Below are 17,772 nucleotides of genomic sequence, written 5' to 3'. Positions count from 1 at the left end.
ATATAAACTGAGCATAAGTTTATTTCAAATTTAGAAAACTATATCTAAAATAACGAAAATGACATTTATAAATCAGATATTGGACACTAATAATGAAACGGGTTTAAGAAGGCTTAAGAGTGAGTGAGTTCAGTACGATATTTTACTTTACATATTATATGCAAAGGGCGTCAAACGAAATGTATAAAAGTGAAACTTAAACTCAACGTACAAAATGTAATCTAAACAAGGGAAACTACAAATTATCGACGATATATGTATATGGATTAACACTAGGAGACATAAAAGAATGCTCAAAACACTTTACAAAAATATTGAATGTACATTTTTATATCATTTTATAACAAAAGTAATGAAAGATAGTATTGAACAAGCATTAGCCTTTCAAAAAGGGCTAGTCGACTCTTAGCTGATGAAAATGGAAAGTGCTCTCGCTTTGTAGATTAATTCATTTACTAGAATAGCCACGTGCATCAATCAACAAATTTTACCACACACGTGAGGTCACACGTTGTGAAGTAATATATATCGTTTAACGTTGTTGTTTACAAACTCCAGAAAATTCGGCTATTTGTAGATAAAAGTTACCTGTGTACCAACATCATGAATATGCATTAATGACCAGGCAAAATCTAATTGCTAAAATAGAGAGGACAAATCCGATACTCTACGGGATTGAAGGACATTTACTAGGTTTGGATTGTCCTAACCAATCAATAAACTTTGATTATTCACGTCTCGTAATATCTTCCAATCAGGTAGCAAGAAAGATTCACGCACTAACTGTCCATCGTTCAATTCTTAATATCGACTTCTAGGAGTCGATACTAGGAGTCGACAATAATGTAAGTGCATATGGAACAATTTTTGTTGATATGAATATGAAGTATGATTTGTTTCTCTGTTAACAGTTGGTCATTTCCAATGTCTGAGCATTGAAGGAAAACTCATTTGATTTTTTTAACTTGGTTTAGTCGTTCAGTGCGTAAGAGTCTGTCCATTTTATCTTGCTTTTGTGTTAAATTCAATTCACAATTAATAAATCTGATTTCCTTTTTAACATTTCTATTCTTAATTAATCCCAAAATGCGATCTATACGGTTAGAACCTTTTTAATATTTCGCGATATTTAATTCGTAGCATCAAAAGAGGGACGAAAGATACCAGAGGGATAGTCAAACTCATAGATTGAAAATAAACTGACAACGCCATGGCTAAAAATAAAAAGACAAACAGACAAATAACAGCACAGAAGAAACAACACAGAAAACTAAAGACTTAGCAACACGAATCCCATCAAAAACTGGGGGTGATCTCAGGTGTTCCGGAAGGGTAAGGAAATCCTGCTCCACATCAACTTACGCAACTCATAGAATTAATGAATCTATGAATTATTTAGAAACTAAGGTTTCAACTCAACTCACTCAGGCAAAGTTGACCTCTGTTGAATTTCGTTATAATATGTAGGTCCTTTTTGGAAACAAAAACAGCTCTTCAACTGTTTTGGTTCTTTTACATCCTTGCTTTCAAGCATTCGGCTTTAAGAATTCCCGATGAAGGAAAATACAGCAATCGCAGGGAGGCATTAACTTTATTGAAATGTTGTTTTCATTTTTTATCAGCTGTGCACGAAGCACAAAATCAAAGCATCGTCTCCTCTGTGATACAGTCAGTTTTCGTGATCAGTCAGTTTTCATGATCCATTCAGTTTCCGTGATCAGTCAGTTTTCATGATCCTGTCAGTTTTCATGATCCAGTCAGTTTTCGTGATCAGTCAGTTTTCATGATATAGTCAGTTTTCATGATATAGTCAGTTTTCGTGATCCAGTAAGTTTTCGTGATCAGTCAGTTTTCATGATATAGTCAGTTTTCGTGATCCAGTCAGTTTTCATGATCCAGTCAGTTTTCATGATCCAGTCAGTTTTCATGATATAGTCAGTTTTCGTGATCCAGTCAGTTTTCCTGATCCAGTCAGTTTTCATGATCCAGTCAGTTTTCGTGATCAGTCAGTTTTCATGATCCAGTCAGTTTTCGTGATCCAGTCAGTTTTCGTGATCCAGTCAGTTTTCGAGTTAGACATTTTTACAACCATCACAACGTTGGATAAGTAATTTAAGACAAAATGTTAAATTATGTTTAAAAATGAAACATTTCGTACAGAGTAGAATCTAAAATCATAAGTTTAAAAAAAAAAACAGACAACACATAGATTAAAATGTAGAATGTCATCAGTTTAATCATTATTTCATTAAAATATTACCAGTGTTATTTTTTTTCTTCTGAAATGACATATTAGCTTTTGAAATTATCAGAAAAAAAATCGTTCTAAGCTACGTCTGACAGGAAATCACGGATATAAAGACTCGAACAGTTGTGTGCATAATTTAAAATCATATTTTCAGGTATCATGGTAACCCAAAAGAAATCATATATCGCTCTTGCATTAAATTTAGAAAGATCTTTTGTTTTAAATTGATTTTAATTGACAAGCATGTCTCCCCAAATTTACTTGTAAGTGGTTGCTTTGTGAGTATTTCTAAGTTTAAACATATAAGGTATTCATTTTTTCTAACTCATCTTAGAATTATTTATCGATTTTTGAAGGTGAACAGTTCGATTTCATTTTTATAATATTATAAAAAAATGTGTGTTATTGCCCAAATATAAAATAAAATAAAATTTAATACAAATTCTGTTGATTTTTCAATTTAAGAAGGGGAAATGATATTTAATTTCTTCTTTTCTTTTCATTAAGATAACTTTTGACATGACTGAAAATAGAAATCTTCAAAGAAAGGTATGATATGTAACAGGGGTGGGGTAATCGTAATCTGTAATCGTAATCGATTGTAATTGATTACATTTTTTCAAGTAATCGATAGTAATCTGTAATCGAAGACATTTTCGATTACATGTAATCGTAATTTAATCGATTACAGCAAAAATTTGGATGTAATCATCGATTACTTTTCGATTACATTTCGATTACTTTAGTAAAATAGTTTGATGAAAAATAACCTATTTCAGAGGAAAATATGTATGTTATCACTTTGTGGTACAGATAAAATATTATGCATCAACAATACTCGAGAGTTAAGCAACTGACTAATTCCTATATCTTGTCTCAAGCTGCATTATGAGCAACCAGATCCCTTACCTAAATTTACTTTATATCTAGCTTTTGAAACAAATGGATGTATGTGCTTGTCAATAATTCAAGAGCTTTAATATTAAAAAAAGAAAATAGATTTGAAATAATAAAATAAGATCTTAAATAAGAAATGTGTCTGTCTTTCGTTAAGTTCTGTACTGCATTTTTAAAAGTAGTAAGCTTATTTGTATTAAATTTCCTGAAAACATTATTTTCAATCAGAGTTGAAATTAAAGCTTAGAATAGATAAACAGTTGATTTCTTAAATGTTATGATATACATGTATGTAAATTAAATTAAAACAGAACACAAAATCCTTTTAACAATGAACCAATGACAATGCATAGCAATTCTTTTTAGAAATAGATACATGTATCCCTTTGACACTATAAATATATTTTGTATATATAATTTGATTGAAGAAGTTAACAAATCTTAACAACATTCTTGCCTTTACTAGTGAGATGATCAAAGTCTTCTAATCAATAACAAACATACTTTGTTTTTATTTTAATTATCTTATGTCTAATTAAGAAGGAAATTTACGATATTTAGCCCCAGGTTATAAATTGTACTCCAGTGGCAGTTAAATAATCTGTAATGAGGGTGGTTATCCAAACAAAAGGTTTAAATCATGCATGTCATTATAAAATAAATTTTGATCTTAAAAATTAGCTGAACTAATTAATTATTCTACTTGTTTTTATATTTCCTTAAAAATTATAATTAACTATGCTAAAAAAAAAAATTTTAAAGAGTAAAAACAAAAAAGCTAACCTTAGTCAGTAAGAAAGCTAAATTTTTGAAAAACAATTAGTTATGAATAAGTGATTATTGCAATACGATGACATCTTTCATTTATGTTTGAAAGTCAAAATTTCAAGATTTTTAAATATTTCTAATCTTCATCAAGAGATTTGATCGAAAAGCAGCTATTAACTTATAATTTAGAAACAATGCTTTGAATGATGCATTTGGTAAAGATCTTAATTTCCACTATACAAATGTTGAGCAATATCATTGTGTTTTACTCATGTTATTTTTTGTTGAAATGTTGAAGTACGTAATTGACAGTAATCGAAAAGTAATGTAATTACTTTTGATAAAGTAATCGATTGTAATCGATTACATACTAAAATTTGAGTAATCGATTATTAATCGATTGCACAATAATCCTTCATGTAATCGATTATTAATCGATTACATTTGTCAGTAATCGTGCCCATCCCTGATATGTAACATTGTTATAACGTTTCATTCGTGTACATCTTCAACAACAAAAGTTAAATAACAATTTTCTTTTTAACTTGGTGCTCATACTTCATTGAAGAACGTTCCATGTATTCCTATATATACTGTTAAATAACAAAATAATGATTAATAAAAAAACTCAATTCGATTTCAGAAAGTTTCCAAGTTAGAGTTATGCATATTTGTTTATTGTTTCAATTTTTGAAAAGAAAACATACTTTTAATCTTTTTGAAATAGTTCATCTTCGAAAAATAATTTACAGAATAATTTTATGTGGTGTATATTAAAAGTGATTATAGGTTTCTATTGAGGTAATTTATTGTGCTGTATAAAAAAAGAGTCTTTTTTAATTATGTAATACAAGAAATATTAACTATGGTGAATTAAGATTGGCATTAAGGTTGAGGTGATTTTATCTAATACTCCCACCTTTGAATTAATTGTTTTTGAATAATGTCAGCTGTCATACATACTGTATTGAATCAGTCCTCTTACTTGTTTAAGAAAATTATAGGAATAATAACATTTCAAGAAATTGCAAGGATCAACTTTTACATCAGTAAACATCTTGTACCAAATTTATTCAAAAATTTACACAAGTATAAGATACTTATAAAATACTTTCAAAATATTTGTCAACTGATTATTACTTTTTGTTATCATCACTTCATAAATTGTAATTAATCAATATTTTATTCACAAAGTAACTATTTGCATGTGTATACCTGAATTAAAGTAGCTTTTCGACAAATCTTTTCTTAATTTAAAAGGCAAATAGCATAGCCTTAGATAATAAAAATGGTGTATCTGCAAGTCATAAAACGCATAATGAGTTTCATGGTATGCCAATTCATAATCTGGATTGATCAAGTAGATACAGCATGGCAAAAAAAAAAAAATCTAATGTTTCTTCAAGTATATCTTGATCTGGTAATATAAAGAATTTGCCAATCTTCCTCAACTAGAAACAATTCAATAAATGTTACGTTGGTTGTTTTCAATCAGCTTCCTGTATTTAAATCAGAATGTTGTATATAACTATAAAACTTGTTACGTTTGAAGTCATTCAATTAAAAGATTCATTAAAATGACTATGAACATCAAACAGGCGACATAAATAAATTATTCTTTAGACTATAACAATTCAATGAAATGAAATGTAAATTGCTCTTTTCAATCTGATTGGCGCTGTTTGGAGACATATCATTAGGACATTGATAGTTTTACTTATTCATGTATTTCTCTGTCCTGTGTGTTTTTGCATTTATTTGTACTATATTCCCGTCATTTAATGTTGTCATTTTAGCGGTATATCTAACATTTCCATAATGCGCGAGGTTTGGCTTGCCACAAACCAGGTTCAATCCACAATTTTATTCTTATAATGTCCTGTACCAAGACAAGGAAAATGGCAGTTGTTATCTAATAGTTCGTTTCTATGTATGTTGCATTGTCGTTTGTTTTTTGTTGCACTTCAGTGTGTCTGTTGTATCATTGTTGTCCTCTTTTGGTTGATGTGTTACCCTCGGTTTTAGTTTGTAACCCGAATTTGTTTTCTCTCAATCGATTTATACCTTTTGAACAGTGGTATACTACTGTTGCCTCTATCAATCAAAGGCACTCGTGTCAGGAATAAAAGTATCATATACACCTTATTATAAAGGTATATAAAAAAGTTTTAAAAAATACCGAACTCCGAGGAAAATTCAAAACGGAGAGACCCTAATCAAATGGAAAAAGCTAAAACACACAATTGTTTTCCTAAGACAAGTGCCTGTAGTTGTAACAAGAATAGTCATGCCTTATTTTTTTTCATTTACCAGTGTATAATTTTCTATTTGGCGGCATTTTGTTGCAGGATATGGTTGACTTTATGAAATTGTTTATTATCTAACCCCTTATTTTATTCCTATTGTATTTACCTTGTGTCATAGATCAAATGTGTTCGTTCAGTGTATATTCACTAGTTTGTTTTCATACTGCAATCAAGCGAATTAAGTGTAATTTTTAGAAAACTTTTCACAAGACCCTCATGAACCTGGTTTGTACCAGTATCGTAGCGCATTTCCTGTGTCACTTTTAGAAACACAAAAATAAATCATTACTTTCTTTATTTTTTTACCATGAATCACTCCTGAATGGTTCTTAGACATACCTGTATTGATGTGTTTGTAATACTCTTTAAACAACAATATTGCTATAAACATGAATCCTGATAGTCTGTCTTTAAGATTTACATATATTTTATCATCCATATGTTGCAATTATCTATCGTTATAAAGGTAGATGAATTCTAGAGGAAATTAAAAATTTAATCTTATTATACAAAAATAAACCGTTCTGTGTTAACATAACCCCTTTTAAATGCATCATTGATCCACTGTAATCTAGAGAAAAAAGGATATTTTCAATTCAATCCCAGATAAAATTTGACTTGTTTCTTATCAATGAAAATACATAGATATTGAGGGTTGAAATAAAAAATATTGGAAATTCAGTCTTGCGTGTATTTTCAATATACATGTTTACAATGGCTACATGTCCCCTCCTTTTGCGTGTCACAAAACTAAAAACAAATGATAATAAAAAACCTTTATTTCATTTACAAAAGCTTCATCATTTGACCACACAACTATTAAACCATCATTTATTTTTGTCACTTTTCACTTTTCACAGCAGCATTGCAAACATTTATTTTTGTGACATTTTCCTGCTGTAATAATCTATCTAAATAGAGCATTAGCATTAATCAAGTATTTGCTGGCGTATCCGTATCGACGTATCGTATAACACGTATATGAGAAAAAGATAAATTAAGCCAAGTTGGTCCCGATGAAAATATTATATAATGCATTAGATTTTAATTGAGATCGGGGTAAAATTATTATTTTATACAAATCTGCCCGATACGTATACGTCGATCCGTGCACGTATCCTGATACGTGAATAATGCAAATGCTCTAATATGTGTGCATGTTGCGAAATTAGTCTTTGTTGTCAACTCATTATGTCCTAGGTTCTACCCATTTATGTTTTGTAAAGTGATGTCAATATATGTTTTATGTTTATTCTTCACTGAAGTCGTATGTGAGTTAGGGAAATTCTGAATAAACCGATCAAAAAAGTATTAAAAAATTTAAAGCTCAGCGTTTAAAAAACATATTTCATATAACGTTTTATTTAATGGTTAAAGTAAGCTAATATACGAAAAATATGCAATTTTTTAAAACTTAATGAAAGTGTCACATAAGGACTAGTGCTCAGACGTATTACAAAGTTAACAAGTAGAAATGACAATTTAAAGGTCATTAAAGACGATAAATTCAAATGAATAAAGGTTGCGTAACTGTCAAAAGTCATTAGAACAAATCTTTCAAACCTCGGTTCCGTAATTGGGACATCAAATTTGTTTTTATGTTTGTTTTTTTTTTTTTTTTGTACATTAATCGAGTCGTTTTTTGTTGTTGTTAGTGTTTTTATGCTTTACTTTTTGTCATTTCGATGCCTTTTAAAGCTTTAAACTATACAGTTTTGCTAATTGGTGAAAGTCGTTCTAGGGACTAAAAGTAGAATTGAGAGTGGAATGGGGAACGTGTCAAAGAGACCAAAGCAGAAAATACATCCATGTGATTTGGGTATGGTTGACAGTAATCTCGTTGGCAATCATTGTCTTGTTATTGTTTATAATCATATTAGAAATATAAGACACTATTTGGAGCCAACACTGTGAATGTGTACAATATAAAACTAAAAAAGCTAAATTTCGAAAACAGAAAATAATTTTGCTTAAAATGGCATCTTTCTAATATTTCCTTATTTACCATGTAATAGTATTTTCAAGCCCAAGCTCAGAGATTCTTCTTTCATTTTGGTATTTCATCTGTCTTTTTATCCCTGCAGATGACTAATAACCAGCATTTCAAACATAAACAGTTAAATTTTCAAAAATAAAATAAATGTTGTCTCTTTGACACATTCCCCATTTCCTTTCTCAATTTTATCATGTTTAATAGAAATAAAAGTGTCCTATTTTTTAAAGGATTAGCACTACAGGACAATATTGAAAGTGTTTATCCCACTCAAACACACTTTATTGAAGCTAATATAGAATAAATAAAGAGGTTTTGGCGAGGTTAAACTGATATCGAACTGAAGTTGGAAAATCCTATTCATGTTTGTTCATTTGCCGATTTTCAATGTGTAAGTTTTAATGTAAATTCATTGTTTTGATTTTAAATCAAGTTAAATCTTTTAAAAGATAGAAATTATATTATGTCAGTGATAAGACTCTCTTACTCTTGTACATAATATTTTAAAACTCTCGATTTTTTATTTCGGATTCCCTTTAAACATGGTTGCTTCTTAAATCTTTTTATCAACAAAAAGAAGGGAAACCGGAAGTTTCTGATAAGTAAAATGTGATTATGTCGTGCTCAGTAATAGCTTCACCCTATACGAACTGTTCGGATAAATACATATTGGATTAATTTTGGTGTTTCTGTTGTGGTTTTGGTTGAATAATGTGTTAGGGTTTACCGTTGTAGTTTAATTTATTATTATTATTATAGCCTATTTATACCGTCATTATCATGATAATTGTTGACTGGTATTGTGAACATAATTGTACATTATGGTTCAAGATTACATTTGTTACATAAGAGCGTCACTGCTTGTGCTGTCTGTTGTTAATGGAAGATGTTTGTTGTTTTTCTGTTGTTTTTATTTTGTGCCGACTATTGTGTTATTTGTTTTTTGCATTTCTCTGGGATGATAGTTCTTGTATGTGTGTGTGTTGTTTTTCTGCCACGTAGTGTTGTCATCTTAGCGATATATTTTTAACATTGTCATACAAGAGAGAGGTTAGGCTAGCCATAAAACCAGGTTTAACCCACAATCTTTTTTGCTAAAAATATGCTGTAACAAGTCAGAAATATGGCAGTTGTTATCAAATAGTTCCGTTCTATGTCTGTTGGCGTTTATTTTTGTTGCACTTCAGAGTTCCTGTTGTTCCTTTGTTTCCCTCTTATAGTTGATGTGTTCCCGCGGTTCTAATTTGTTACCCGGATTTGTTTGCTCTCAATTGATTAATGAATTTTGAACAGCGGTAAACTACTGTTGCCTTTATTTTCAAACTGTTTTACACCTTGCAATAAAAAAGAATGAAGGTGTAGTTCAAGACAACCAATTCATATATGTGATTTTGTTATCCAAATTTTATAAACCATTTAGAAAGGTATTTACTCAGACAAAGCTTTTATCTTATTAAAACCATATTAAAGAATGCATTACAAATCTGTAAAAAGGAGAAATAACTTCTTTATACTTCAATCATGCAAATTAAATGAAATTTATAGAAAACTTATCACATGACCCAGATGTCCATGGATTTCTCATGAACCTAGTCAATGCCAATATCGCAGAGCATTTCTTGTCACACAAAAATAAATCATTACTTTCTTTATTTATTTTAACTATGAATCACCCCTGCATTGTTCTCAGACATATTAGACTGTATTGATGTGTTTGTAATACTCTTTATACAACAATATTGCTATAAACATGAATCCTGGTATTATGTCTTTCAGATTTGCATATATTATCATCCATATGTTGCAATTATCTATGGTTTATAAAGGTAATTGAATTTTAGAGGAAATTAAAATTTTAATCGTATTATACAAAAATAAACCGTTCTGTTTTAACATCTATTTAAACACATAAAAGTGCATCATTGATCTGTAAGAAGATATTTTAAATTCAAACCCAGATAAATTTTAAATTGTCACTTATAAATGAAAGTACATAGATATTGGGGGTTAAAATATAACAAATATTGGAAATTCTGTCTTGCGTGTCTTTTCAATCTCCATGTTTACCATCGCTACAGACCCCCTCCTTTTCCATATCACAAAACTAAAACAAATGATAATTAAACAAGAATGTGTCCCAAGTACACGGATGCCCCACTCGAACTTTCATTTTCTGTGTTTAGTGGACCGTGAAATTGAGGTAAAAATTCTAGTTTGGCATTAAAATTAGAAAGATCATATCATAGGAAACATGTGTACTAAGTTTCAAGTTGATTGGACATCAACTTCATCAAAAACTACCTTGACCAAAAACTTTAACCTGAAGCGGGACGAACGAACTGACGGACGGACGAAAGGACCCACAGACCAGAAAACATAATGCCCCTCTACTATCGTAGGTGGGGCATAAAAATACCTGAGTACCAAAAGTGTTGGGCTTGTTCAAAAGCTTCATCATATCACCACACAACCATTAAACTATCATTTATCTTTTTCATACTTATCAACATTTAACCAACATTGCAAACATTTCTCTTTAAGGACATTTACCTGCTGTAACAATCTAGCTAAATAGGTGTGCATGTTGCACAATTAGTTTTTGTTTTCAACTTTTTATGACCTAAGTAAAAAGGAAACAACGTTTTTTGATTTTAATAAAGGGTTCTACCCAGATATGCTTTGTAAAGTGGTGTCAATATATGTTTATTCTTCACTGAAGTCATATGAAATTGAGGGAAATCTTGAATAAACCGAGCAAAAAACTATAAATCAAAGCGCTGTAAGCGCTGAAGGCAGATAACCAAAAACCAGGCAAACTTAATTATGTGCAGTGGCGGATCCAGAAATTTTCATAAGTGGGGGCCCACTGCCTGCCTAACAGGGGACCTGCTCCAGTCATGCTTCAGTGATTCCCTATATAATCAACCAAATTTTTTTCTCAAAAATGGAAGGGGGGCCACTGAAAAACCCTCTAAATCCGCCTCTGATGTGGCATTAAACATTCATATATTGTACATTTATGTTTATCTAATGAATTAATTATTAAGGCAAATAATTTATATGTTATCAAGGTTTCAATAGCAATGAATATATAAATGTATATTTTTTATGGTGAGTCTGCAGTGGTACAAGTTCGCAATGATTGTAGTTGTTCTAGTTGGTAGTTAACGTTGGTTTTAGTTGACTGTTAGTAGTACGTGTTGACTTAGTACGAACATGTAATAGTATGAATGGACTGGTTTCCCTGTAAAGAAAACTGAGTATGTGTTCTATAGTACAATAGTTATGCGACACAAATCAGACAAATGTTCACTACTGCAAGGATCAAAGGTGAGGTCTGACTGACCTGCCCATATTAAATGTAAATGATTTGTTATATTGTCCCATACTTGAATATATATGGTATAGGGGTGGGGATCTCGAGGGTTTTCAAGTTCTCAAACAGGAAGGGATAGGATGACCCCAGGGACTTCCCCTATATTTCATTTGATTTGTTATATTGTCCCATACATGAAGATATATGGTTTAGGTGTGGGGATCTCTTCGGTTTCCAAGTTCTCAAACAGGAGGGGATAGATGGACTCCTCCTATATTTCATTTAATTAGTTATATTGACCCATACATGAATATTTATCTTACCTCCTATACATTTCCAGGAATATGATTGGTTAAAAGCGTCCGCGTGCAAACCGTGTATATTTGATATTAGGTTAGTAGGGAGGCGGGGCTTATCTCATACACGGTTAGTAGTGGAGTTACGTCCCTTTATATTCCATATTAGGTAAGAAGGGGGTGGGCTTATTTCATACACGGTTAGTAATGGTGTTATGTCCCTTTATAAAAAAACAAAACGGTACTAAGAAAAAAATCTTAAAAGTTCCAACAGACGAAGAAATTGATTATTAAGATTGAAATAAATTCGCTCTCACCCTATATGGAATTTACTGACCCCATATATACCGTATTAAGTCACTAGCACACTATGTAACTAATAATATTGTTTAGGGGTGGGGATCTCGACCGTTTCGTAAGTTCCCAAACAGGAGGGGGTGGGTCACCCCATGGACTCCCCTTATATTTCATTTGATTAGTTATATATATAGTCCCATACATGAATGTATATGGTTGAGAGGTGGGGATCTCATCCCTCATCCCTTTCAACGTTATCAAACAGGAGGGCACCTATATATCATATGATTTGCCTACAGGTAGTTATTTGTGAAAATAAAGTAAGAATCTTCCAGCTACTTTAACTGACCCTTCAAAATTGAGAAAAAAAATAACCCTTCAAAATTGCAGTAATATGTTTACACTTTAAAAGCATCTTACATGCATTATCAACATTTATCACTGATAAAAAAAAATTATATTGTGACCAGGAACATATATAATGTTAGATATACTGTTCCCAGCTGTCATATTGTATTGGATTTTGACATTAAAATTTGTCAAAAGTAATCTTGAGTTTCTGTTTAAAATATTTTCTGCTTTTTCTTTCTTTTACATATATCTTTTGGTTTTCAATTCTAGTGTTTATATTCATTTACCATGCATAGATGTATTTTGTCACCTGCCTGGATTCGCCAAAAAGCCGGAATTATCCTTATCCGCTTCCGGAATCGGATCCGAAATTGTAATTGTCTTTTCACGGCAGCCATTGCCATTGTGTTCCAATGTTGTTATTGTCAGTCAGATACGATTTTACTCGTATTAACACATTTTTTGACGGCGATTTTCTGTATATAGCTAGCGATTGAACAAAATTGACATCGCTGTCATGAATAATAATGATTAAAATAAGTTTTGAGATCGTTTATTTGGAGTCTTTTGCGAAAAGGTTTGCAAAGCTATTTTTTATTTTCTTTCAAGTAGAACTGAGACTACTATAACTGTGATATAGTTGTCTCAGAGTGGAAGGCCCGTCGGGCGTGGCTAGTAACCAAGTCGAAAGTGGAAGGTCGCGGACCTCGGACCACCGCTAATTTGAACCCCTGCCTCCAAATTGAAAAGATACGAATTTCGTCTTCTATATAATTTGAAATTGCCGCCAACAGCATGAACAGTTGAACTTATTATATAATAGACTACTGACGTAGTTGTACTACGTATTGACGACAAACAATATTCCTACGACTTTTGCCATTTGGGAAATCTAAACTACTTGTCTTAAAAGATTTTCAGCGATTAAATATTTCGTACAATTGTTTTTTGACATCTTAGTCAAAAGCACAGGCGATAGTAAACTACATAAGAATTCCTAATGAGCACTTCTTCCTATGTGCAACTTCAAAAGTTTTGGGTGATTCGACGATCATTTAAGGTTTTTCTAATAATATTTTTTGTAATCCAGAATTAAAAGTATTAAAAAAATGTTCAATTAGTTATATATAACATAGTAGCCAGCTAGATAATAACAATGGCCAGTATTTTAGCATTTAATGGGTAGACCACAAATCTAGGGTGCTCGCATGATGCAGATTAACTGCATAAAAATGTAAAACTCAGTGTTTAAAAAACGTATTTCATATAACGTTTATTCAATGGTAAAATTTGGCTAGGATACAACATTAGTGTTTGGTAGGTAGTTATCTACGTCATTAGTGTTTGGTGGGTAGTTATCTACGTCATTAGTGTTTGGTAGGTAGTTATCTACGTCATTAGTGTTTGGTAGGTAGTTATCTACGTCATTTGTGTTTGGTAGGTAGTTATCTACGTCATTGGTGTTTGGTAGGTAGTTATCTACGTCATTGGTGTTTGGTAGGTAGTTATCTACGTCATTGGTGTTTGGTAGGTAGTTATCTACGTCATTAGTGTTTGGTAGGTAGTTATCAACGTCATTAGTGTTTGGTAGTTAGTTATCTACGTCATTAGTGTTTGGTAGGTAGTTATCTACGTCATTAGTGTTTGGTAGGTAGTTATCTACGTCATTAGTGTTTGGTAGGTAGTTATCTACGTCATTAGTGTTTGGTAGGTAGTTATCTACGTCATTTGTGTTTGGAAGGTAGTTATCTACGTCATTAGTGTTTGGTAGGTAGTTATCTACGTCATTAGTGTTTGGTAGGTAGTTATCTACGTCATTAGTGTTTGGTAGGTAGTTATCTACGTCATTTGTGTTTGGTAGGTAGTTATCTACGTCATTGGTGTTTGGTAGGTAGTTATCTACGTCATTGGTGTTTGGTAGGTAGTTATCTACGTCATTAGTGTTTGGTAGGTAGTTATCTACGTCATTAGTGTTTGGTAGGTAGTTATCTAAGTCATTTGTGTTTGGTAGTTAGTTATCTACGTCATTAGTGTTTGGAAGGTAGTTATCTACGTCATTAGTGTTTGGTAGGTAGTTATCTACGTCATTAGTGTTTAGTAGGTAGTTATCTACGTCATTAGTGTTTGGTAGGTAGTTATCTACGTCATTTGTGTTTGGTAGTTAGTTATCTATGTTTTTGGTGTTTGGTTAGTGTTTGGTAGTTAGTTATCTACGTCATTAGTGTTTGGTAGGTAGTTATCTACGTCATTAGTGTTTGGTAGGTAGTCATCTACGTCATTAGTGTGTGGAAGGTAGTTATCTACGTCATTGGTGTGTGGTAGGTAGTTATCTACGTCATTGGTGTTTGGTAGGTAGTTATCTACGTCATTGGTGTTTGGAAGGTAGTTATCTACGTCATTGGTGTGTGCTAGGTAGTTATCTACGTCATTGGTGTTTGGTAGGTAGTTATCTACGTCATTAGTGTTTGGTAGAGAGTTATCTACGTCATTAGTGTTTGGTAGGTAGTTATCTACGTCATTAGTGTTTGGTAGGTAGTTATCTACGTCATTAGTGTTTGGTAGGTAGTTATCTACGTCATTGGTGTTTGGTAGGTAGTTATCTACGTCATTAGTGTTTGGTAGGTAGTTATCTACGTCATTAGTGTTTGGTAGGTAGTTATCTACGTCATTAGTGTTTGGTAGAGAGTTATCTACGTCATTTGTGTTTGGTAGGTAGTTATCTACGTCATTAGTGTTTGGTAGGTAGTTATCTACGTCATTGGTGTTTGGTAGGTAGTTATCTACGTCATTAGTGTTTGGTAGGTAGTTATCTACGTCATTAGTGTTTGGTAGGTAGTTATCTACGTCATTAGTGTTTGGTAGAGAGTTATCTACGTCATTTGTGTTTGGTAGGTAGTTATCTACGTCATTAGTGTTTGGTAGGTAGTTATCTACGTCATTGGTGTTTGGAAGGTAGTTATCTACGTCATTGGTGTGTGGTAGGTAGTTATCTACGTCATTAGTGTTTGGTAGGTAGTTATCTACGTCATTAGTGTGTGGTAGGTAGTTATCTACGTCATCAGTGTTTGGTAGGTAGTTATCTACGTCATCAGTGTTTGGTAGGTAGTTATCTACGGCATTAGTGTTTGGTAGGTAGTTATCTACGTCATTAGTGTTTGGTAGGTAGTTATCTACGTCATTAGTGTTTGGTAGGTAGTTATCTACGTCATTTGTGTTTGGAAGGTAGTTATCTACGTCATTAGTGTTTGGTAGGTAGTTATCTACGTCATTAGTGTTTGGTAGGTAGTTATCTACGTCATTAGTGTTTGGTAGGTAGTTATCTACGTCATTGGTGTTTGGAAGGTAGTTATCTACGTCATTAGTGTTTGGTAGGTAGTTATCTACGTCATTAGTGTTTGGTAGGTAGTTATCTACGTCATTAGTGTTTGGTAGGTAGTTATCTACGTCATTAGTGTTTGGTAGGTAGTTATCTACGTCATTAGTGTTTGGTAGGTAGTTATCTACGTCATTAGTGTTTGGTAGGTAGTTAGTTATCTACGTCATTTGTGTTTGGAAGGTAGTTATCTACGTCATTAGTGTTTGGTAGGTAGTTATCTACGTCATTAGTGTTTGGTAGGTAGTTATCTACGTCATTAGTGTTTGGTAGAGAGTTATCTACGTCATTAGTGTTTGGTAGGTAGTTATCTACGTCATTAGTGTTTGGTAGGTAGTTATCTACGTCATTAGTGTTTGGTATGTAGTTATCTACGTCATTAGTGTTTGGTAGGTAGTTATCTACGTCATTGGTGTTTGGTAGGTAGTTATCTACGTCATTTGTGTTTGGTAGGTAGTTATCTACGTCATTTGTGTTTGGTAGGTAGTTATCTACGTCATTAGTGTTTGGTAGGTAGTTATCTACGTCATTAGTGTTTGGTAGGTAGTTATCTACGTCATTAGTGTTTGGTAGAGAGTTATCTACGTCATTAGTGTTTGGTAGGTAGTTATCTACGTCATTAGTGTTTGGTAGGTAGTTATCTACGTCATTAGTGTTTGGTAGGTAGTTATCTACGTCATTAGTGTTTGGTAGGTAGTTATCTACGTCATTTGTGTTTGGTAGGTAGTTATCTACGTCATTAGTGTTTGGAAGGTAGTTATCTACGTCATTAGTGTTTGGAAGGTAGTTATCTACGTCATTAGTGTTTGGTAGGTAGTTATCTACGTCATTAGTGTTTGGTAGGTAGTTAGTTATCTACGTCATTAGTGTTTGGTAGGTAGTTATCTACGTCATTAGTGTTTGGTAGGTAGTTATCTACGTCATTAGTGTTTGGTAGGTAGTTATCTAAGTCATTTGTGTTTGGTAGGTAGTTATCTACGTCATTAGTGTTTGGTAGGTAGTTATCTACGTCATTAGTGTTTGGAAGGTAGTTATCTACGTCATTAGTGTTTGGTAGGTAGTTATCTACGTCATTAGTGTTTGGTAGGTAGTTATCTTCGTCATTAGTGTTTGGAAGGTAGTTATCTACGTCATTAGTGTTTGGTAGGTAGTTATCTACGTCATTAGTCATTAGTGTTTGGTAGGTAGTTATCTACGTCATTAGTGTTTGGTAGGTAGTTATTTACGTCATTAGTGTTTGGTAGGTAGTTATCTACGTCATTAGTGTTTGGTAGGTAGCTATCTAAGTCATTTGTGTTTGGTAGGTAGTTATCTACGTCATTTTGTGTTTGGTAGTTAGTTATCTCACTGGCAATCATTATCTTCTGATCGCTTATAATCATATTAGAAATATAAGACACCATTTGGAGCAAACAATGTGAATATGTACAAAATAGAACTACTTGATTGCTGCAAAACTGAAAATGCTGATAACGAAAACAAATTTTTCTTAATCAAATTTTTGCTTAAAATGGCATCTCTTTAATATTTTCTTATTTACCGTGTAATAGAAATTTCAAGCCCAAGCTCAGCGATTCTTTTTTCATTTTGGTATTTCGTCTGTCTTTCTATCTCAGCAGATGACAAACACAATGAAATATGCAGCATTTCAAACATAAACAGTTGAATTTTTCAAAAATAAATATTGTCATGTTTAATAGAAATAAAAGTGTCCTACTTGTTTTAAAAAAGAATAGCAACACTTAGGGAAGGTATTGAAATATAAAGTGAATAAAAACTAAAACAAACGTTATTGGAGCTAATATTATCGAATAAATAAAGTAGTTTTGGCGAAGTAAAATTGATATCGACCTGAAGTTGGAAAATCCAATTTATTTGTCCCACTATAGTCCCTTTTCAATGTGTTAGTTTTAATGTTAGTTTTATT

The 17,772-nt window shown here is 32.2% G+C and overlaps 1 protein-coding gene across 1 annotated transcript; it reads right to left on the bottom strand.

The window, feature by feature from the left end:
- Window positions 1–14,674: 14,674 nt before the first annotated feature.
- On the bottom strand, window positions 14,675–17,016 carry LOC139522692 (putative uncharacterized protein DDB_G0282133). Its single transcript, XM_071316160.1, has 3 exons — window positions 16,735–17,016; window positions 16,041–16,700; window positions 14,675–16,006 (listed from the first exon to the last, which is right to left on the bottom strand). The coding sequence occupies exons 1-3, from the start codon at window positions 17,014–17,016 to the stop codon at window positions 14,675–14,677; spliced, it is 2,274 nt and encodes a 757-aa protein (XP_071172261.1).
- Between the last annotated feature and the right edge of the window lie 756 nt (window positions 17,017–17,772).

This window comes from Mytilus edulis, chromosome 5 (genome assembly GCF_963676685.1).
Source record: "Mytilus edulis chromosome 5, xbMytEdul2.2, whole genome shotgun sequence".
In the NCBI taxonomy this organism is placed as follows: domain Eukaryota; kingdom Metazoa; phylum Mollusca; class Bivalvia; order Mytilida; family Mytilidae; genus Mytilus; species Mytilus edulis.
Note: the sequence above shows the minus strand (reverse complement) of the source record. Positions and strands in the feature narration are given on the sequence as shown.